This window comes from Temnothorax longispinosus, chromosome 6 (assembly GCF_030848805.1).
Source record: "Temnothorax longispinosus isolate EJ_2023e chromosome 6, Tlon_JGU_v1, whole genome shotgun sequence".
Classification (NCBI taxonomy): Eukaryota; Metazoa; Arthropoda; class Insecta; order Hymenoptera; family Formicidae; genus Temnothorax; species Temnothorax longispinosus.
In genome coordinates this window covers 11,435,875-11,459,908 of record NC_092363.1, presented here as the reverse complement: position 1 = coordinate 11,459,908, position 24,034 = coordinate 11,435,875, and the positions used below count along the sequence as shown (strand labels likewise).

Here is a 24,034-nt window from a genome sequence, read left to right as displayed (position 1 = left end):
CCGACGTTTCACGCAAAATTACAAAGAAACAATAACTAAACTAGTGACAATTTTATAACGCTTATTTACAACTATATACAAGGCGATACGCCGAACATACGCAGCAACTCTGGGTGCTTAGCTTCGTATGAGATGGCGGAATGAGTCAGTCTGCCGCCCACCCTGAGGACTCCGCAAACGTCCAAGAAAGGGGCGAGCTTTCGCAGAGGTTTGGAGCAACTCTGATTGCGTCTTAATCTACTAATATCCTCTGCAAAACAACGCGATTAAACGAATTTGACGAAATATAATAAAGTCGAATTCGATTTGATCCACGGCGAGAATGAACGTGTTTGGTCTAGTTCTATTAACGAATCGGAGACAATATGCGAACACTTTAATGAGTTTGTCTAACGACGAAAAGCGGTCAAGAAGCGAATCGACAACCGTAATAGAATTTACGCCATCGGCAGGATTCATGGAGACGAACGCGCGAGAATTTTCTTCCTCCTCGGGAAGATCCTCAACTTCCAATGTCGTTTCTTGAGTGGGTTCGAATTCGACGAGCCACGCAGGGCCGGTCCACCACAGCGGGTGTTCGACTAGTTCCTGGGGAAACAAGCCCCTTGAACAATCCGCGGGGTTAGATTTGGTATCAACATGTTTCCAGCAAGAGATGTCTGTGTTGGACTGGATGCGTGCGACGCGATTGCGCATGAACGTCTTCCAACGGTGCGGAGCCGAGCGTATCCACGCGAGGATAACCTCAGAATCCGACCAAGCGTATGTGTCGTCGATGGCAACTTTAGGTCGGAGAATTTTCCCGACATATTCTAACAAATCTGACAGCAGAACAGCCGCGGAAAGCTCGAGTCTCGGTAATGTGATGGCCTTGATGGGGGCCACCTTTGATTTGGTGATGAGCATACGGATCACTACACCACTCTCGGCGACGATTCTAATGTACACAATGGCTCCGTAGCCCTGCTCACTCGCGTCACAAAATCCGTGAATCTCTCGCCTGACTACGTTATCTACCGCGATAGTGCGAGGTATGCGAATGGAGGCTAACGCGGAGAGCTCCGACTTGTATCTTTCCCGTCTAGAACATATCTTCAGAGGAGGCCTGTCATCCCACTCCAGTTTAAGGATCCAGAGTCGCTGGATCAGTCGCTTGGCTGCGAACGTAAGCGGTGTTAAGAACCCCAATGGATCAAAGATGCAAGCTAGTTCAGAGAGAATGGTGCGTTTGGTGCAGTCTCTGTCCAACGGGTTGACCTGAAAGCCAAAGCTGTCCGTTTGAGGATATCAACGAAGTCCGAGTACCTTGAAAAACTGATCCTCCGGTGATTCAAAGGACAGTAACGACTGGCTACGGAGTTCCAGATCAAGATTGGCTAAGACCGACGGATGGCTACTGGCCCACTTTCTGAGTTCAAAGCCGGCAGTTTTAAGTAAGGCTTGTAGCTGCCGCTGAAGCTCGCGGGCTTTCTCTTCTGATTCAACGCTCGCCACCACATCGTCGACATAAACACTTTCCTCTAGGACAGCCGCGGCCAACAGGTAACTTATTTTGTCTTCAGCCGCTAACTTCAACAAGCAAGCAATCGCTAGGAACGGAGAGCATGTCAATCCGAAGATGACGGTCAACAAAAGGTAGTCCAAGATCGGGTCGTGTTCTGAGAAACGCCACAAGATTCGCTGGTAGTCACACTAACCGAGTTCGACCAAGATTTTAAGGAACATCTGCTTGACGTCCGCGGTGAGCACCACGAGGCCGATCCGGAATTTCAATAATATCTCAACTATATCTGATTTTAGCTTAGGACCGGATCGCAGCACTTGATTCAGCGAGACGCCGTTCAGATCCTTAGCTGATGCGTCAAACACGACATGTAATTTCGTAGTTGTGCTATCTGATTTGAATACCCCATGATGGGGTAGGTAGAAGACAGGTCCGTTTACTGGGAACGGCTGCTTAATCAATCTCATATAGCCATTATCCAAATAATCCTGCATAAACTTACTATAATTCATTTTAAATTCTGGGTCTAATTTGAAGCGACGCTCAAGTGCGCGAAATCGGTTCAAAGCTACTTGATGCGTGCCAACAAAACAAGGTTTATCCTTTGTGAAAGGATACGACACTACAAAGCGACCAGATACATCGCGACGCGTGGTCCGCCCAACGTCTATCTTTCTGTGAATACGGCGGAGCTGTAGGGATCTCGTCTAATTGCCAAAATCGACTAAGAGATGCATCTAGAGAATCGAGAGTTAGAAACAAATGTGTAGGCTGAGATGCTTGCGTCGACACTGAGCCAACCAGAACCCAGCCAGCCAAAAATAGAATTAAAGGCGTCTGGTTCACCTTTCCTCCCTACACGACGACCGTCCCGAATCAACGAAGCAAAGATATCTGCGCCGATTAAGATGTCGACGGGACCAGGTCGGTGATACTGCGGATCAGCAAGCTTTAATCTCTGTAGATGTTTCCACGCCCTGGGTTCAACCTGACTACCAGGTAACTGGGCGGAGATGCGTGGAAGAACCGTATCCTCTATTGGAATGCGCGTGTTGCCCTGTGCTTGAATCACGACTGAGGTGTTACCCCGGGTGGCCGCTGTCTTAGTATCATTCACCGCTAAAATTATAGTACGACACTTGGTTTGTCCGAAACCACCCTTTTGCATGCAGTTTTCCGAAATAAAGTTCAGTTGACTAGCACTATCTAAAAGAATGCGAACAGGGAAGGGATTCCCGTAGACGTCGAGAGCTTCGGCCTGCACCGTTGACAGTAATACAGTCGAACTCGATTTCGCAATGCTAGTCATGGTGACGAGGGGCTCATTATTTTGCGGCGACGAACTCTTATCGACTGCCGATTCGGAGGAGGCTCCGGTATCCGCGAGGATACTCGCTGAACCCGAATTCCGTTCGAAGTGCAACAACGTATGATGCTTGGCTTGGCACGACCGACACGTCTTCGTCGATGTGCAATTGTTAATGCCATGACCCGCGCGAAGGCAGTTAAAGCATAAATTCGCAGTTTTCGCCGTTGAGTACCTTTCCCCCGGAGACAATTTCAGGAATTGAGGGCACTTGAAAAGAGATGTTATTCCTTGCACACCGGACACTCGGCGGTTCGAGTTGCAAGCGACGAAGCCGACGCGGAATTTTTCGGCGAAGACGACTGCGATTTGAGCAACATGTTCGAGGGGCCCGACACGGACGCGAGGACCCGGCAGTGATCTGAGAGGAACTTTGTAAGTTGCGCATACTTTGGTATTTCCTCTGCCCGGTGTTCGGATTCAAATTTCTCGCGAAGCGAACGAGGTAGTTTTTCTAGCAGGAATTTGAGTAGTAGGTAGTCCCAAGAGTCCGTGGGAAACTCTAACAGGTTCAATGCCCGCGTATTCTCGGTAAATGTGTCCAACAGCGTACGCAGAGGGGCGGGTGACGTTTTTAACGGCTTGGCGTTCAGCATCAAATCCACGTGGTAATCCGTTAAAACTCGTCTGTTCTGATATCGCGCAATTAAGGCGTCGTAAGCTATCGCGTAGTTATTGGCGGAAAGGGGGAGGTTCTTGACGACGTTAAGCGCTTCCCCTTTCAATGAGGCCACCAAATACTGATACTTCTCCATGGAGGAGATACTCCGGTTCTCGTGAATGGAAACGTTGAATAACGCGATGAACGAAGGCCAAAGCGCGAGATCTCTCGAGAATTCCGGAAGTGAGATTTTGGGCAGTCGGATAGACGACGTTTGGACCGGGGCCTGAGCGGCCGCGGCGGCCGCTCGGTCGGCGCCCACGATCTTCTCATAACGCCCGATCACTCCGAAGCGCATCGTGTCGAATTCCTTGCGAATCGCGTTCTCAGCGGTGAACTCATCGTCTGAGGCGTTTTGAATTATTTTGAGGTGGGTTGCCTCAAATTCATACCATACCATAATTTTATATTTAATTATTTGAAATTCTTTGATGTTTTTATTGAATCGCTATCTTATTTAAGGGAAACAGCGATAATCATCCCATAGTTTTAGAACGTCCTTCGACGTTGTCCGATGCCCAGTTTTCACTTCTAGGTTTTTTAGTAATTTTTTCGGTTTTTACGCGAGATAGGGAACTAGCCTATCGTCGCAACCCCTAACCTTGGGGATCATTCTGGACCAACTGCTTAACGTCTCTTCTGAAAGACGGAGCCCAGTTTTCTCCGCACGGGAACTGTCTTCTTGTGCGTGAGAGAGTGCAGCTTTTTTTTCGGAAAATTAATTCCATGCTACATGGCTCTAATGGACTCAAACCCGGTTCCACAGATTACGAGTCTGGCGCTCTACCATTAGACCACACTACTCCCTTATACATATATATATATATATATATATATATATATATATATATATATAATAGTGTTCCTGTAACTCCTATGAGGAGCATAGGGCTTTCACAAAGCTTCGCCAACGGACCCGATTTGCCGCCAGTGCTTTCACTTCATTCCAGGTTTTTCCTTGCGTTTCGGCTTTTTTGATAACGGTGCGCCTCCAGGTTGTTTTTGGGCGTCCGCGCTTTTGCGTACCTTGCGGGTTCCATTTCAATGCTCCCCTAGTTATGTCGTGTGGCGCTTTCCTGAGTGTGTGGCCGATCCACATCCATTTACGCTTCTTTATTTCTTGCTGTATTGGGACCTGCCCGCATAGATCCCATAGTCGGTCATTGCTTATGGTGTTGGGCCAGAAAATCTTCAAAATTCTGCGTAAGCATTTGTTTATGAAGACCTGTAATGTGTGGACAATGCCTTTCGTGAGACGCCATGTTTCGCATCCATACAGCAGTACTGGTTTGACATTGGAGTTGAAGATACGCAATTTGGTATTCCTGTTAAGTTGGTTTGATGACCAGATGTTCTTTAGCAAGGCAAAAGCCTGTTGAGCCTTCCTGATTTTACATGACACATCTTTCTCTGTACCGCATTCCGTGGTTACCGTACAGCCAAGACAGCAGAAAGATTTTACCCGCTCAATTTCCTCCCCTTGTATATAGAGCTTGTTCCGATTTATTATTTGTACCAATACGCATCTCCTTGGTCTTGTAAACATTAATTGCCAGGCCAACTGACAGTGCCTTGTCTATCAGCCGTTGCAGTGTTTTTCATGTCAGTAAAGGTATGGGTCAATATCACGATGTCGTCGGCATAGTCCAAGTCACCCAGACGGCGTCTGTTCTGAAGGTACCATGTTATTCCACCCACGGATAAGTCTGCTTCTGTTAAAACATAGTCCAGAACTATGTTAAAAAGCAGTGGCGAGAGCACGCATCCTTGTTTGACTCCTGTCTTTAAGCGAATATCTTTACTCAGTAAGCCATAGTGTAGTACCCTGCAGGTGGCATTAACGTACAATAGTTTGATTATTTTAATCATCTTCTCATTCACACTCTTCAGTTTTAGTATTCTCCATAAGGCCTCGTGATCAATACTGTCGAATGCTCTTTTGAAGTCGACGAATACCAGATATAGTTTGGTATTCCATTCTACGCTTTGCTCTATTATGATTCGTGTTGTGTGATGGCATGATGTGTTGGCATGATCAATACATGATCTGTTGGGTCAAAAGCCAGCTTGCTCCTTACGTAAGGACGGTTTGATCGCCTCCGCTATGCGCGTGTATACGATTTGGGCCAGTATTTTGGCCGAGCAATTCAGAAGTGTGATACCACGCCAATTCTCGCAGTTCTTTAAGTCACTCTTCTTCGGCAGTTTTACTATTAATTCGGTGTCCCAGCCATCTGGCAGCTCCTCGTTCTCCCACATGTCCTTTATGATTGGCTGATACAAGTTGGCCGTCAAATTTATATCGGCTTTAAGCAGCTCGGGCGGGATACCGTCGACGCCAGCGGCTTTATTGTTCTTCAAGTTGCGGATGGCTTTCTTTATTTCCGCAAGGGTAGGAGGGTCGTCACTCAAACCGGGGAGCGTCCTCTCGTCTGTGACGTTATATTGGGGAGGTCTCGTCGGGCTGTTCTGTGACTGCATTTCCAGTAGTTCCTTAAAGTGCTCACTCCATCGACCCAGTTGCTCTGCAGCTGTAGTAAGAAGCTGTCCGTTTTAATTTCTTACCGGATAGCTGCGAATGCTGTTCTTATTCGCTAGTGTTCGCGTGATAGTGTATAATTCCCGAGGTTTATTCGACTCGGCAGCAATCTGCGCCTTGTCTGCTAGGCTCTCCACCCATTTTCTTTTGTCATTTCTGGCGCTACGTTTTACTTGCTTATTAAGCTGCATGTAGCTCCTACTAGCGTTGACTTTCTCGTCTAATGTTTTGGCATTGAGTATTTGTTGTTTCTATTCCCTTCTCCGGTTGATCAGGTTCCATGTTTCCGACGTTAGCCACACGGCTTTATTTAGTTCTTTGAAGCCGATGACGCTCTTCAAGGGAACGGTCGGAAGTGTCCCTACCCGATTTGGATGCGTTTTGGATATGTTGTTGAGCATCAAAAAATATTAGACACGTATTTTTTTTTGCAGCGTATTTCGACGTTTAGGGGTTGAAACAACCCCTTAAAAATAACGACCGATTTGGATGCGCTTTGAATATGTTGTAGAGCATCAAAAAACATTAGACACGTGTTTTTTTTAGCTGCGTATCTCGACGTTTAGGGGTTGAAACAACCCCTTGAAAATAACGACCGATTTGGATGCGCTTTGGATATGTTGTAGAGCATAAAAAAACATTAAACACGTGTCTTTTTTAGCTGCGTATCTCGACGTTTAGGGGTTGAAACAACCCTTTGAAAATAACGGATTTTATAGTTTTTAGCAAATATCTTCGAAAATATAAGGCGTAACGACAAAACATTTGTACGAAAAATCTAAAAATGTATTTTACGAACAGCTAACCGCAACCATAAGGGATCTTCGAAAGTCCGACATTGTAGTGCTCATGGGTGACTTTAACGCCAAAGTCGACCAAAACAATAGCGGGCTGGAGCATGTCATGGGCGCCCACGCGCTAGGACAAATGAACAATAATGGTGAGCTCCTCACCGAATTCTGGTCGACCCAGGGTCTAATAGTCGGGGGATCGTGCTTTTGTGCTCTTTACAATGGCGTAATCAGACTTTCCAAATTTGTTACATTTTTTAATTTAACCCCACCCTCACCTATTATTTTTGCCAAATATAACAATTTTTCCAACGCAAATTTAAGAGCCGATCTTATAATTCAGCGGTATTTATAATGTCGGAGTCGACATTCCGTTGCTAGTCTAGGACTCTCGAAATAGCGTTAACCTCTCGCTGTCAGTGCCTTGCGCTGGCCTTTGCATCAACGCTTTCGGTCATCCCGGAGTTGAAAGGGAAATTTTTATGCGTACGGCGCAACTAACAAGAAATAACGCAACACCTACCTACAGCGCGACGCCTATACCACATTCATCTCGTCTTGCCAAAAATCTAATAATGGTATCATAATAAAAATACACATGTATGTATTTGGCATTTGACGCTCTTGCGTTGGAAAAATTGTTATATTTGGCAAAAATAATAGGTGAGAGTGGGGTTAAATTAAAAAATATGACAAATTTGAAAAATCTGATTACGCCATTGTAAAGAGCACAAAAAGCCATAAATATTTCGTACAAATGTTTTGTCGTTACGCCTTATATTTTCGAAGATATTCGCTAAAAACTATAAAATCCGTTATTTTCAAGGGGTTGTTTCAACCCCTAAACGTCGAGATACGCAGCTAAAAAAAACACGTATCTAATGTTTTTTGATGCTCTACAACATATCCAAAGCGCATCCAAATCGGTCGTTATTTTTAAGGGGTTGTTTCAACCCCTAAACGTCGAGATACGCTGCAAAAAAAATACGTGTCTAATATTTTTTGATGCTCAACAACATATCCAAAGCGCATCCAAATCGGGTAGGGACACTTCCGACCGTTCCCTTGTGAGTCAAGGATGGCACGTTTTACTACGTCCCATCTCTTTCTGCCGTCGCAATGCTGCAAGTCTGCCTCCGAGATCGCACTCTGTACTTTACTGACGAAGGCATCATTATACTTGGGATCCTTAAGTTTTTCAGTCGCGAAATGTTTCCGCTTGTGTATATTCGTTTTTGCTTTGTATTTTGCTACTTTTATGCGCATTGCGCCGGTAAGCAAGTGGTGATCACTAGCTACATCGGCGCCACGTTTTGCTCTTACATCCAGAAGAGAACCCCTCCACATTTTGCTGATCATGATATCGTCAATCTAATTCATCGTCCGATTATCCGGGGAAATCCACGTTGCTTTGTGGATGTCCTTGTGTGGGAATATCGATCCCCTGATTATTAGACCCTGGGTCGACCAGAATTCGATGAGGAGCTCACCATTATTGTTCATTTGTCCTAGCGCGTGGGCGCCCATGACATGCTCCAGCCTGCTATTGTTTTGGCCGACTTTGGCGTTAAAGTCACCCATGAGCACTACAATGTCGGACTTTCGAAGATCCCTTATGGTTGCGGTTAGCTGTTCGTAAAATACATTTTTAGATTCTTCGTCTGAGACCTCAGTAGGGGCGTAACATTGGATAAAGGTTATGTTCGTGACTTTACTCCTTAGTCTAACCCAGATTATTCCGTCTGTCACCGGTTTCCAGTTTATAAGTCCCCTCCTTGTGTTACTGTTAAGTAGAATACCCACGCTTGAGGCGCGGAGTTCATTTGTTGGTTTGCCGGAGAAGAGAAGCATGTGCCCGTCCGAGGTGATGTGTTCGCCCTGCTCGGGCCATCTTGTCTCGCATAGACCGAGCACCTGGAGCCTATATCTATCCATTTCGTGAATGACTTGTGCCAGGCGTGAAGTTTCTAGCATTGTCCTAATGTTCCATGTTCCGAATCTGGTCCTGGATTTCATGCCAAAGGTCATCTCCATCTGTGGGGTCCGGCTAATCTCTGTGTCGGTTTCAGTAATAGTGTTTTTTAAGATGGACGAGTTATTAGCCCATCGCACCCGAGTCCGATGGAGGGGCTGCTTCCTCAGGGCCCTCGGACTTGCCTGCCTACTCCCTTATACCATACCATAATTTTATATCTGCTTTGTTCGACTTGTTTCGATGTTTTCGTTCTCTAGACTACTTGGTGAGTTACCTTAGATCTTTCAACAATATCTATAGTAACATTTAACAAGGGGTTATATGCAGTTAAAATTTTCAAAAATTTGAATTTTGGTTTATTGCACTTTTGTAATGTACATGTATTCAAGTATATACTCTGAAAATTTCAAGTCGATCCGACAAATATTCTCGAAGTTACACGCACATTTGTAAAGACGCCACAAAGCGTTTAAAAGCAGGTAGCAGGTCCGCAGACAGCATCAAATTGAACTTTTAGAAGCTGCCGAAGGATCAGAGGGCTTATTGTATGGGCCTGGAATAGACGACTCAATGTAAGTTAAAAAAAATTTTTTTACTACGTATAAAGTGCTCTTTCGTTGAGATAAACGCGTTTATCTCAAAACTGTGTTTTCAAAGTCGTTGACCAAGATTTCTCGGAAACGGCTGAACCGATCGGGCTCAAATTTTTACACAAGCTCTATAAATATATTTTTTAATTTTTTAGTAATTGATCGAAGAATTTTACTCGTCGATAAATATTTTCCATTTTATAAACAATTTAAGGCCAAAATTTATAGCAAAAATCGAAATTTTTTGTTTAAGAAGCCGCCATTTTTGTTAAAATTAATATTTTGCTTATTCCTTCGATTAAATACTAGATAATATATTATATTAACGAAATCTTTTTGGTTTTTTTATTTCAGATGATTCAGTCCAGAGATAGAGTGGTCACCGCAAGACACCTTTTTTTAGAGATGCTCCCGGACGTCGGCTATAGCGGCCTTAAAAATCATTATTTTTAAACAAAAAAATGTAAGATTATACTTAAAAGTGACTACAATAAGTGTGTAAAATTTTGTGTTTTTAAATTAAAATGCCTTTCCAGGATAAATTCTTAAAAAATCGCTTTTTTTGGGCCTCCTAACTGCATATAACCCCTTCATTTTTATAAGATAAGGATTCTAAACTTAAAATTATACTTTCTAGGTTACACAAAATGAGAATCAAAATATATAGCCCACCTACCACATGTTTTGAAACCAGTATTACAACGCATGGTCAATCACTGTGTGAGCAATCGTAACGTGGTTAATTACAACCAGAGGGCAATTGTAACGTAGTCAATCATAACACGTTGGCAATTACAACATAGCCATATGCGGGAGAGGTTTACTTTGACACGGTACATTTAGACACGTTGCAAATGGACATGTTAATATTGGATACGGTTCGCTTAGACACAATAATTTTGGACACCGTTCACTTGGACACGAAAGAAATGCACGTCGCTCACTTAGATAGGGAAGAATGCACGCTGTTCATTTGGACACAAAACAATGCACTCAAAAAACGAGTTCCACACAACTCGGTGCTTATAGTACAAAACGAGGTCTGCCATTGTACGGTTCCATATAAGTTTCCAACTTTCCATGCAAAACGAGGTCCGCCCCACACCGCCCCCCAATGCTTACAGTGTGAAACGTGGTTTATCATTATACAGTCCACATAGGTTTCCAACTTTCCATGTGAAGTGAGGTCCACCCCACATCGACTGGTGCTTACAGCGCTCGGGCGTGCATTCTTTCACGTCCAAACAAATGACGTGTATTACTTTCGTGTGTCCAAGTGAATGGTGTCCAAAATTATTACGTCTAAATGAACTGTATCCAACTAAACAGTGTCCAACATTAACGTATCCATTTGCAACGTATTCAAATGTAATGTCCAAGTGCAGGTTATTCGCCAATTGCAACGTGATCAATCGGCCACTCTTTTCATTAGTCTTTATTTAAGAATTAGCACAGGAGTTGTGTTTGACCAAATTGGCAATTTTATTATTCAAAGGACGCTACGTTTCGACCGCAAAATTCGGTCCTTTTCAAGCGTGTATAACTCACAAATATTAATTAATTGGACATAGTTGCCAAAATACGCCGAATCTAAAAACTAAACATCAGATTTTGTAGAACGCAACAAGCAGAATAAGTCCAGAAACATTATATAAATAAAAAAACTTACATATTGGAGTGTTAATTACAAGAAATAAAAGACAGTTTAACTACATTTCCGTTGTCCGTATTCTATCAGAGGGACGAGTCCCTGTCATGCGATGGTGAAATTGCTACTGACAAGAAAGGACAGAACAATAAACAGTGGCTTCAAATTTTGCTGAAGTAAAGAGAGGGAAGTAGATGAGAAGGGGATATTACGTTTCCTTTATAATATGTTCATAGAAAGCATTGAGACTCTCCGTGTCATTTTGCATATTAATAGTGTTGTCCGATTTTTTAATAAAAAACATCTCGGCATTCTCGGTTTTGTCTTTATTTAAGTTATAAAAATAAAAGTTATGTAAGAATAAAAGTTAAGTTATAAAAATATATTACTATTTCTTAATAGGTTATCTTTGAAAGACGAATTCTTTTTGGTTGCACTGCTCTCGTTGGACTCTCGGTATGCATATGGTCAGTGGCTATAGGAGCTGATCATTGGTTCATACTAAAATCGCCAAATAATCAAGGTTTACCATTGGGAGGTAATAAAGTTGGTAGAAAATTGATCTACAAACATGTAGGCCTCTGGAGAAATTGTATTGATGGATTGGAACCTAAATCGGAAAATTCCACGAATCTAGTACATTATAGTAAGTGTGACTTATTTTAGATTGTCTTGAAACTATTTTAACATAAAAAATAAAACAACTATAAAAGAGATTGTCCTGATTACCGCGATCAGACACAATCCTTATTAGACACGCACAGTTGGATACAGATACAGTCCCGATCAGACACAGTCCCAGACATGGAATTCCAACTTTCCACACTGAGAGCCGAAAAACAGTAATAGTTTGAATTTTCGTTCATTCTCAACTTTTAATCTCAATACACAGATGCTTGCTTAAAAAAAAGTAATGTCTACGGAAAAACACAGTAATATCTAAAGATTAAGATCGTAAGCGATACTGTCTGAAAGAAATAGTAGAAAGGAAATAATTACTGAGAAGTTCCATCATTCAGTCATGTGAGATTCTGTAATCATTACTGTTGGCTTTCCATACTCGTTCTATCGCGCGAGTTCAGAGCAGTTCAGAGAGATATATGAGATTCATAATAGTTATTGTAGAATAAATTGTTAGCTCAGCGTTAGCGTATTAGTGAAGAATGCTTACCTTCGTGTGAGATTAAAACTTAGGAGTGAGGGAGCCGCAAGTAATAATTGTCTTATTGTGCTCTAAGAAATATATAATGTAACAGAGCAAATGGTACAGCGAACTTTTACAAACGTTAAGCGACGGGCGTCAGCTTGCGCGCCAAGCAAGTAAAGAGAAACAATAGTACCAACTCAGAATAAATAAAACGTGTGAAAGAAACTAAAGCAGAGAGTAACAAGATTACCAACATAAATATGGACCTATTCTCAACAATTAGGTTGTCATTCTGGAATCTTAGGTTCGGATCCCGTCTCCCATCAATGTATTTTCAAATTGTAAAACAGTACGTAATTTTAATTAATAAAATAAAATATATGCGAAACCACGAATATAAATTAAACTATAAAAATATAAAAAAAAAAACTATTATAAAATAAAAAACAAATTTTTTTCCATTAAAATATTTGTTTTGTACAAGCTCACGCATGAGCCTAGACTTGTGATTTAATGGCTACGTTTACACCCTGAAATTAGGCCGCGGCCTGGGAAACGACACACACCTTACTGTTCGAGGGAGAGATCATATATTCACAAATTCAGTTGAATATTCAAAGTAATAAATCATTAAACTTGTTTGAAATAGTTCACATAAAATAAATGGCAAGTCACATAATATAGAATAAATCTCAAACAAATTGTCCTTTTCTCAGCTTGAATAAATAAATACAACTCGTAATACTCAACTCATTCAATGAATTCTAAATTCTGATCTTTTACAACAAGAGATGTCCGTTTAATATTTCTATGGACTGTATGTAATTTCAGTTATAATTGTTTGTCAGATCATAGCTTGCATCATAATAGATTCGGATAGTTGGCCCTTCGTATGAAACAGATCACATAGAGAATAAAATAAATATTCACACATAAATAGATAAGCATAATTCATAGAAAATTCAAGTACATATATGAGATAGATTGATACGTCGTATTTTCCTTCGTAACGTAATTTCATTCTCGTTCAAATAGCCAATAGCTTTGAATGTAGCTAATCTTTGCAGAATAAATAAACTAAGATGATAATCGAGAATGCGAAAGAAGTAATATACCAAATTATACGTCACTGTTTAGTCAGTAGGTATCCTATTCGATAAGGAAAGACGTATCAATCTATACGAATAATATATCGTTAATCGCCGCAGCCTTGCATCGTTCAAAATGAATCCGATTGTATTTACAGTAGACATTGTGAAATAAGTGAACGTGCGAAGGAATCTTTAGTTAAAGTTAACGTGAAATAATGTTGAACGCAATGAATATTGTAATATGAGTAACGCAAGTATGGAATATAAGTAACGCAAGTATAATTAAGAGAAAGATTGTTTTCTCGGGCAAAATAACAATAAGTATTTATCGACTTGAATTAAATAATTGAACTTTAAAGAAAAGGAATAATTATATACCGGTTGCAACCTTAAAAATACAATTAAAGAAAGTTATACTGAGCTCAGATTCGAATCTATTAAATCGTTAAATGTGATGTCACGACTATCGGTTTATAGTCGACACTTCTCTCTGAGGACGTTAGCCTCGCGTAATCTCTCCAGAAATCTGTAACCAAGATCGCAATAAGGAAACGGGAATATTAATCCGCCACAACACTCGATTGTACAAGTGACTCTCAAAACCCGAAAAGGATCTGTGGTTGTCAGAAATCTAAGATTTACTTCTTTACTGGAGAAATCTCTGCTTGCATGATAGATTCTTAATACAAGAATCTCTTTTTCTCTCTTTGGTAGGCCATCAAGCATCTCAAGTCTTTCAATGGCTGCTGTTCCTTCGTGAGATATTACAATTAATAAAATTAATATTTATTTACTATTAAATCCAATTTCATTATATTAATTTAAAATACAAATTTATTATTATTATATTAAAATGTAACTCATTTTAATCCTAAAAATTCTACATTTTGATTTAAATTAAAATTAAATTAAATTTTTTAATTATATTTTCTTTTAAAATAATTTAAATAACAATACATAAAAAAAATTTTAGGTAACTCTTATCGTGGATTATCATTTATTAAACAAGTTCCTCTAATTATTTATTATACCGTCAAATTATTTAAATTTAATGTATTATATCATTTAATTTCTAATTACACTCAATTTTATTAAAATAATAGGGTATCTAATCCTAATTTTAATTATAATTTTTTTAATCCTATAATTTATTTTTAAAAATTATTATAAAATTTACTTATTTCACCAAATAAAACTTATTTTTATTATATACCATCTAAAATTTAAATCATAAATTTATAATTAATTCTAAATTTAATTACAACCATAGTTTAACCGCAATTGCTGGCACTATATTTATTATTATTAACTTTTAATTAAATTACTATTATTTAACTTATTAAATTTTATTATTATAAATATTACAATGATATTACAATACTGTAATGGCGGCCCTTCCTTCATGCGTTCACACGCAGCGGTAATGGCGTGGTCGTTCGCCTGGCCGGTATAGTCCCGTGGCGTATCTCAATCAAATCTAGGTATCTCTCGCAGAAATGATCTGCTCGCCACTTCGCAGATATACGAGTTCACTACGATAGTGAAATAAGGGAATACAGTCTGCTTTTACCACACGTTACGATTCGCTTTTCTAGATTATTCTACCGGCACGTCTCATATACGAGGACGCTGTTACTTCGACCAAAGACCGGAAACGAATGCTCCTTTGGTGAGCCGCAGGCTCGCCCGCATCCGCCTCGCGCACGCGCAATACACTCTCTTCAACGCTCACGGTACTACGCGGCCCGCGCTGAGCGCGCGGAAGCATGCATGATGACGCTAGTATCGCCATCTAGCTTGACTCGACTTTACGAAGTTGATACGAATATAATCGCGCCAGATGTCAGATATATGATCCCTCCTCGTTTTATTGCCTACATTTTAAACAATATTACACCAGAATCATTACCTACTGGTCTTTATTGTAATGGTTACTGTGAAATCCGTACTGATTGCTGGGATAATGTTTATTGTAGTAGTGCGTAATGGTTACTGTAAGAAAAATTAAAAGTTGAGAGTGACCAAAAATACAATTATTACTGTTTTTCGGGAATGCCTAATCGCGGGATTGTATCCGATCGGAACGATGTCTGATCGAGACTGTATCCAAATGCAACTAAACGTGTTCGATCGGACTGTGTCCAATTAGGAATATGATTGATCAAGACTGTGTTTAATCGAGAATATGCTCGATTGGAAAATATCGGCGTGTGCGATTGGTAATCTGCTCACTCTAATAAAACAGGGGAAATGTTTTATAACATTATATATTTTACTATTAAGAACTATAATATACTATAATAAAAACTATATATTAAGATTATTTTATTATAATATGATTGCATTATTCTTATGTATGCATCATCAAGAGACACGGTAGTGTCTCGCGCCAAGTACACGTGCAGCGCGAGACACTACTGTGTATATTTACGCGAGTACGAGAATTTTTAGTATGTTCTTTATATACAATTTTCTTGTACGGTTGCAATTTTTGACGTAAGAGTGCACTAGCGATCAAGCCTCGTAGATATATTAAGAGAGTGAGCGAGCGAGATAGCGCGCATCGGTGCATTGTTTCTTTTCCACGCGTCTGGCGGTCAATGTTATATTTCGCGGCAAATTGATAGCTGATGATAGTTCGTTTTAGTAGCATGTACATACAAGTGTTTTGTAAATTTTGTAAAAGGATTATCCTTTAGTGTTTTGAGATTCGTGAATTGAGTGTACATACATGTGGCAGAAAATATAAGGGTTAGTAAAAATGAGAAAAATTTGGACCATTTGAAATCAGCGCTAAAAAGCTTCAAATTCAAGGTAACATATCTTTGTGAAAAATGATCGCAGAATAATGTTTAAAAAAGCGTTCTAAAACGTTTGAATCCTCAGCTTTCGAATGCTTCAAGGCTCGTTTCTCTGCGAAAATTTTATTACAAACGGCGCTAATTTAAAGTGAACCTTGCAAAATCGAAGAATAAACTTCAACTTTCATAGCGTGCACACGGAGAACGAAATATATATATATTATATATATAATTTACTAGCTTGATACCCCGTGCTTCGCTACGGTATGCGAAGGATTCTATAATTCACCTCCGAATCTAGATTTGTTCCTTTAAGGGTTGATTAGGGCAAAATCCTGAATTAAGTTTTTAAGCATTTGTATGGGTAACCTTTATGAGCAAAAACCCAGTCAGTATCTCATCGGGCCTAAGAGATATTGAGAAATCCGTGAAAACACATTTTACCCCTTTTCACCCCGATAAAGATCGAATTTCTAAAAATTTCTAAAAAAGTGGTAGCTTACATCATGGAAGGGATATACTCCCCGAATGTCACGTTTCTAGGTTTAAGGGATAGGACCGGGCGTTGATGAGTCAGTCGGGACATTTATATTATATGTATACGGGAATTTCGTTTTAAATGATACAGTCGATTATCTCACCAACCGATGATTTTATTAAAAAATATTTCGGACGAAAATTGCATGGTTTGGAGGGGGACATATGACGAAAATATGGACTTGACCTTGAATGACATTTTCAAGGCTAGGTCAATGTGATCGATGTTTTTTTAAACAGAATCCCCTCTAAAGTAGTATATCATTTGAAAAGCCATAAAATAAGAAAAATTTTGGCGCAAACCAGAGGTCGATACGTTGACCCGTTCGAGAGTTATTTGGGGTCAAAGAATTGGCTTTTTCGAAATTTGACCCTAAATAACTCCCGAACGGATCAACGTATTGACCTTTGGTTTGCAGCAAAAAAAATTTTTTTTATGTTCTTTTAAACAATATATACAATATAGGGAGTTCCATTTAAAATTTTTGAGTTGTAGTCCTCTGGGGTACTGAAAAATTTTTAATCAAGCTTCCCATATTGTTAAAAATTATAAGGCTCTCGTGATTAAATCGATTAAAGGGAAAGAGACAGTAAGAGCCGGCGCGGTAAATATATTTTAATAGGGCGCAAGTTATATATATTTCTTCATCGTCAATACATAAAAAAATTCGCGAACGTTTTGACCTTACCTCATGAAACATTGTCGAGACAACTTGCGTCCGTTATCTGTGCGCTATACCGTTTTACGATCAAGTTCAAATCAGTCATTATCTCTCGAAGCATTGTCAAGACAACTTGCGTCTGTTATCTGTCATTTTGTGCGCTATACCGTTTACGATTTCATTGTAAGTAACTCACAGTATTCAATTTTATATCGATGTGAACCGTAAATCAGTGTGTCGCTCCGTATGTATGCAGGTATCGTGTAACATAATGAAGTACCAAATGCAACATGGTCCTCCTGGCCTTCTAACTTGGGAGGGATTCAAGGTTGCTTGCTTGTGGAGTAGCGCACACACACCGGAATGACCGCATGGAAAACGACGTGCGAGTATACAATAGCCTAATGACCGCGTTACAATAGAGTTTGAATTTACACATTGCGCTGAAGATGACCACAAAAAATGGTCGAAACGTTCGCGAATTTTTTTATGTATTGACGATGAAGAAATATATATAACTTGCGCCCTATTTACCGCGCCGGCTCTTACTGCCTCTTTCCCTTTAATCGATTCCCATATTGTAGTATATTGTTTGAAAGGACATTAAAAAAATTTTTTTTGACGAAAAAATTAGAAGTAAACGCCGGTCCACTTTCAAGGTTCAAAAAATTTGATATCTGACACAGTATTTTTGAGGATTTTTTCAGATTTTTAAATTGTGGCCATTGATATGTCGGTTTAAAAAATTGGAACTAAATCAATTTTATAAAAAAAATCTAAAAAAAAATCTGAGTGCATTTTAGAGTTGGAACAATAACATTAAAAAACGCCGACCAAATCATTGAGGTCGAGGGTCAAACCCAGGTCGATTTGGCATGAAATGCTCCATATACACAAAAATTAATCTAAGGCTGTCAAAGATCTAAGCTTGGACAGTATGGCATTTGATTCTAATTTTTCTTTTATTATTATTTATTCACGTCGCCTGAGCAAGACGTTTCAAACTATTGTTAACCGGTTATTGCGATAAATATTACCATATGCCTCGGTAGTCGAATTGGTACGACACCCTTCGCGGAATGAGGGAGGTTCCAATAAATACTTTACAGTTTTTAAATAATTAAATTGTGTCGATTTAATTCCAGGGAGAGAAGGGTTTTAATTTCAACAATAAACTATGTTTCAAGTCCGACAAAAAATCGGCGCCCAGTTAAATAAGTTGGAAAAAATATATATATTGTGTATATATATATATATATATATATATATATATATATATATATATATATATGGGGCATTCTCCGTGAAATCAGACACCCCTTCTTGTCCAAAAATTGGGGTCACCTAAAAAATTCTTTCGGGGCTCATTTTATAGCTACACATATTTAGTTGAGCTGTGGCTTTTTGAAAAATCAACATGGCGGAACCCAATATGGTGGCCGAAGTCTGCGGGTAACAAGGTACGACAGATGAAATCGTTACTTGAAAGTTATAGACTGTCATAGAAAAATGTGTTAATGTGTTTATTTAGTAGTTAGCATTGAATCCATGGAAAAAATAAATTTTTAGTTTGTCCAAAACCAATATGGCGGCCAAATTATCCGTGAAATGCTAAAAAATAACTATTTCGTTCTTTAAAACGTACAAACTGCGTTCAATTTTCATGAAAATTTATATCATGATACATTTTTAGATGTTGATCATAAATTAACAATTGGGACGTCGTATTTGAATATAACAAAACCCAATATGGCGGCTGTATATTCGAAAAATGCTAAAAAATTATGACGTCGATATTCAAATCATACAGACTCGTTCTAATTATTATTAATTTGAGTGTTACGGTATTTTTTAATTGCTTTTTTTATTTACTTTTTCAAATTTTTATGAATTTTCATTATTTTTTTATTTTTGACTATGATTTCGTTATTGCGGTGACAAATATTGAACGTGGTTGATCAAATATGATTTTTCCAGTGAATACAGAATAATTTTTGAATAAGTAAGTGAAGGCAAGACAGGTAGTCTTTCGAGCCAGTGAAGGCAAGAGAGACAGATTGTCCGGCCAGTGAAGGCAAGAGAGACAGATTATCCGGCCAGTGAAGGCAAGAGAGACAGACTGTCCGGCCAGTGAAGGCAAGAGAGACAGATTGTCCGGCCAGTGAAGGCAAGAGAGACAAACTGTCCAGCCAGTGAAGGCAGAAGAGGCAGACTGTCCAGCCAGTAAAGGCAGGAGAGACAGATTGTCCGGCCAGTGAAGGCAGGAGAGGCAGACTGTCCAACCAGTGAAGGCAAGAGAGACAGACTGTCCAGCCAGTGAAGGCAAGAGAGACAGACTGTCCGGCCAGTGAAGGCAAGAGAGACAGATTGTCCGGCCAGTGAATACAGAATAATTTTTTTTCTTCGCTGGCTGGACAGTCTGTCTCTTTTGCCTTCACTGGCTGAACAGTCTCTCTCTTGCCTTCACTGGCTGGACAGTCTGTCTCTCTTGCCTTCACTGGCCGGACAATCTGTCTCTCTTGCCTTCACTGGCTCGAAAGACTACCTGTCTTGCCTTCACTTACTTATTCAAAAATTATTCTGTATTTACTGGAAAAATCATATTTGATCAACCACATTCAAATTTTGTCACCGCAATAACGAAATCATAGTCAAAAATAAAAAAATAATGAAAATTCATAAAAATTTGAAAAAGTAAATAAAAAAAAGCAATTAAAAAATACCGTAACACTCAAATTAATAATAATTAGAACGAGTCTGTATGATTTGAATATTGACGTAATTATTTTTTAGCATTTTTCGAATATACAGCCGCCATATTGGGTTTCGTTATATTTAAATACGACGTCCTAATTGTTAATTTATGATCAACATCTTAAAATGTATCATGATATAAATTTTCATGAAAATTGAACGCAGTTTGTACGTTTTAAAGAACGAAATAGTTATTTTTTAGCATTTCACGGATAATTTGGCCGCCATATTGGTTTTGGACAAACTAAAAATTTATTTTTTCCATGGATTCAATGCTAACTACTAAATAAACACATTAACACATTTTTCTATGACAGTTTATAACTTCCAAGTAACGATTTCATCTGTCGTACCTTGTTACCCGCAGACTTCGGCCACCATATTAAGGTCCGCCATGTTGATTTTTTGAAAGGCCACAGCTCAACTAAAACTACATATGTGTAGCTATAAAATGAGCCCCGAAAGAATTTTGTAGGTGACCCCAATTTTTGGACAGGAGGGGTGTCTGATTTCACGGAGAATGCCCCATATATACACATATATGCATATATCAAGGTGTTTCTTAAAAACTGCGCACTAATCGTAAGTACATAGCGTTATTCATTATCAAAAATTAAGTCGAAAAGTCCCGAACCATTTTTTCTATAATGCTTAACCAAGCTGTAATTATTGAGTAAATGATTGAGTGATTATTGACATGTCAATCCAATTAGCGCCGTCCTTTAGCCGGGCGCATGTAAGTGAGCCACGCGCCTGGTAGTGTGCGTGAGCGCTCCGCCGCACAGTGGGGCAATAGTGACTTTTTTTGTTCATTTCAACCTGGAGGGCGCAAAAATGGACCAATCATGACGAATTTTTTTTTAAAATGCAGTTAATTGAATTTCCCACAAAATGCTCTGGCTGGATTTTTGAAAAAAATGTTGTTGTATTTTGTTTATTTGCAATTGCGTGCAAAAAATCGAAATCCTTCAGTTAAGTCTTCGATCCTTCTGAGTAATGACATCATATTTCTATGCAAATCAATATATTAAGGTTATGTGATTGATTGAACACGGAAATGCCTCAAATTTTACGAAATTTAAAATTCAAAATGGCGGATTCAATATGGTGATCGCTGATTTCAGAGAAAAATTTGATTTTTCGGTGGAAAATTGCGATTAATAGTTTTTCTAGGTCAATGAGAGAGACAGAGAGAGAGAAAGAAAGAGAGAGAGAGAGAGAGAGAGAGAGAGAGAGAGATAATGAATTTGCCATAAGATTTATAAGATTCAAGATGGCGGATACAATATGGCGGATGGTTTTTACGAAAAATAATACAATAGTTGCGTTAAAAATTGTTATCAATGGGGTTTTTTTATAGGTCGCTGATTATTTATTTTTTATATTTTTTATTTTTTATTTTATATATTTTAATTTTTAAAATTTTTTATTTGTTTTTATTTTTTATTTGTTACTAACGTAAATTGTTACGTTGAAAATTATTATCATAATTTTGATGGATGAATGGATGGATGTATGGATAGATGGATGGGATGGGTGATTTTCAGTTATTCTTATTATTTTATTCTCATATAATTTATCATGATTGTATCAGCTCAGTAGCTTCTGGAAGCAAGTCCAGATCCTTCTTCGTTATTTCTTTCCTCAGGCTCGAAATGTAAGGGTCTGATGAAACTAGAAGGAAATGCATAAGATCCTCATTCGTATCCGATCGAGAGGTTTTTCGGGTTCTCTCCTCTCTTCCTCTTTTTAGATCCTTATTCCTCGCTTCTTGGGCATCTTCTGATAAATGTCCACTTGGAATCACAAGTGAGTCCAAAATATCAGCTCCATGGATGAGAACCTTATGCATAGAAGCTGGTATATAATACCAGCTATATTTTTCAACGTATTGTCTTGCAGTTTCGAATGAAAACTCCCTGAATTTCATCGTATCAATTTCTTTTCCAGATGACAACGTTTGAAGAATGACGTACAATCTTCTCAAAATTTCCTCATCAAAACCAATTATTCTTGCTATTATCTCATAATTGCGGAAAAATTTTCGAGCTGTATTCCCGTCATTGGTTGACCCACTACCTTGCTTCACAGAATCGACTAGCAGACCCAACTCTCTACGGATATCATCTTGTATTCGTTTCTTATTCTTTTCAAGTGATTCTTTGTCTTCCTTTTCTCTTGCTATCCATTTCTTAAAAGATAATCTGTAGGATATATGTAATACACATTCCATGAACCTAATCCAGCAATGCAAGCTCTGCAATCCAAATTGATGCGCGGATAAATCGACTGTCTTTTTCAACAGATGGTCTAACTTATTCATTTCTGACGGTGTAGCTTTGCACACAACACATACACTAGCAGATGATGTATTCGTTATCACCTGTACTATTTTACCATCTACCATCGTACAAAATAATGTGTGACCCACAAGAATAATCTTTCCACATATATGCAATTCTGTTGATTTTAAAGACCCAATTTGATTAAATATATCTCCCATTTCTAATTTGATTTTCTCTTTAGATTCCTTGACAAAATCGAATTTTATCGGTCTACAGTATTTCGTCGATGAAGTACGAGAGTTTTGCCATATTACACTTTTTTTCTGTTCTTTCTCATCAATTTCGATACGTATTGGTACTGTCGATAACATGAAAGCACTTTCGTCGTTGTTATTCAAATCGTTATAGTGCTGCTTATAACGATTAAACCCTAAACAACCATCACCACCATACTTGGATATCATCATGAAATTGCTTGTATTACTATTCAAAATAGCTTGACTTATCTTTTCTATTTTCATCATTCTTTGAACCGTATGATCAAGGAGATCTTGAAGAGCAATGCAAGCACCATTTTCTGATATTTGAATTGGAGGATAACACTCGGTCTTTGCAGAGGTCACTGACTTGTATGATGGTAAAACATCATAGTTTTTTTCCTTCAACTTTCCCCTTATTAATTCATATTGCGCTTTCGACAACTTAGCATCAAGCAGTAAGGCAAGTGCCTCTTCAGACGTGAACTTCATGATTCCATGTGAGCAATCTTGTTTCTCATGCGTATTATTACCCTCAGACTTTCGTAATTTAGATTGACATACTTCAAGCATTTCTGAAGGAGGAATATTGTGCAGTGCATTTTCAATTCTCCTTTTTTGTGTGCTTTTGGAGCACTTCCCGAAACTTTTCAACTCTCGATTTGTCTCACTAATTGCTGATACAACGAAATCAGAGTCCAACCACAACTCATTGTCGCTTAAGAATCTATTTTTATTGTAGAAAGAACTCTTGAGTCTCGAACAAAAACCACTGACGAAATACTTTCTCAACTTTTGTAACACCAACTTACATATGGTCGAGTTCAAGTTGAATTTGTCATTCAAGTACTTAATGACTATATCAGAGACCCTGTTTTTCAGGGAAGAAAAGTCGTTGTCGAGTGAATCAATGAGTATTGTTACGCTCCGTTCGCTATTCGTGTCGCGCGCACTCACGAACGCGTCCGCGTACTTCCGGGATCGCAGAAATAACCACTCTCGTTATACAAAAACTCGGGTTTATTTAAACTCAGAACGGAATACAAGAAAGTTCTGGGAAACCGGACCGAACGATTCGAGTCACCAGATCAATCTGACAGGCGGTAATTAAATCAATAATTCTATGCGTCCCCCCCGTTGTCAAGGGACGCGCTTCGGCTTGAAACTTCTGCGGAGCGAAGCCAATTTCAGCCCACGAGAACGACGTCTCGGCACGGGCGAGCGGGCGTAACACTGCCCCCCCTCTTCAGATTGTCGTCCCGACAATCCGGAGGGGCAGTTTCCTGACTGGGCGAACTTTTCTGTATTCCAGGGTACCGGGACGGCCCCCTGCCCTACCCTGGGCTGCTGCCACAGGTTACCGGGCACCGTCTTCTTCTCGGTCCCAACCGTACTCTGGAAATCCAGGATCATGTCCTCTTCACGG

At 39.3% G+C, this 24,034-nt stretch overlaps 2 protein-coding genes across 2 annotated transcripts; both read right to left on the bottom strand.

The window, feature by feature from the left end:
- Positions 1–232: 232 nt before the first annotated feature.
- LOC139815405 (uncharacterized) lies at positions 233–2,813 on the bottom strand. The gene is made up of 5 exons (XM_071782332.1): positions 2,440–2,813; positions 1,698–2,005; positions 1,306–1,589; positions 442–1,257; positions 233–250 (listed from the first exon to the last, which is right to left on the bottom strand). The coding sequence occupies exons 1-5, from the start codon at positions 2,811–2,813 to the stop codon at positions 233–235; spliced, it is 1,800 nt and encodes a 599-aa protein (XP_071638433.1).
- Positions 2,814–8,232: 5,419 nt separating this feature from the next.
- Positions 8,233–8,895, bottom strand: LOC139815404 (craniofacial development protein 2-like). The gene has a single exon (XM_071782331.1). It carries the CDS (start codon positions 8,893–8,895, stop codon positions 8,233–8,235), a length of 663 nt encoding a protein of 220 aa, XP_071638432.1.
- Between the last annotated feature and the right edge of the window lie 15,139 nt (positions 8,896–24,034).

What these genes read in the sequence shown, in the direction of transcription:
- LOC139815404 (XM_071782331.1), bottom strand. Translation starts at nt 8,895, where the DNA reads ATGGAGATGACCTTTGGCATGAAATCCAGGACCAGATTCGGAACATGG.
- LOC139815405 (XM_071782332.1), bottom strand. Translation starts at nt 2,813, where the DNA reads ATGACTAGCATTGCGAAATCGAGTTCGACTGTATTACTGTCAACGGTG. An exon ending in TAAAATCTTGGTCGAACTCG is followed by an intron (nt 1,590 to 1,697) that starts GTTAGTGTGACT and finishes CTCCGTTCCTAG; the next exon opens with CGATTGCTTGCTTGTTGAAG. An exon ending in CGGAGGATCAGTTTTTCAAG is followed by an intron (nt 1,258 to 1,305) that starts GTACTCGGACTT and finishes TTTGGCTTTCAG; the next exon opens with GTCAACCCGTTGGACAGAGA.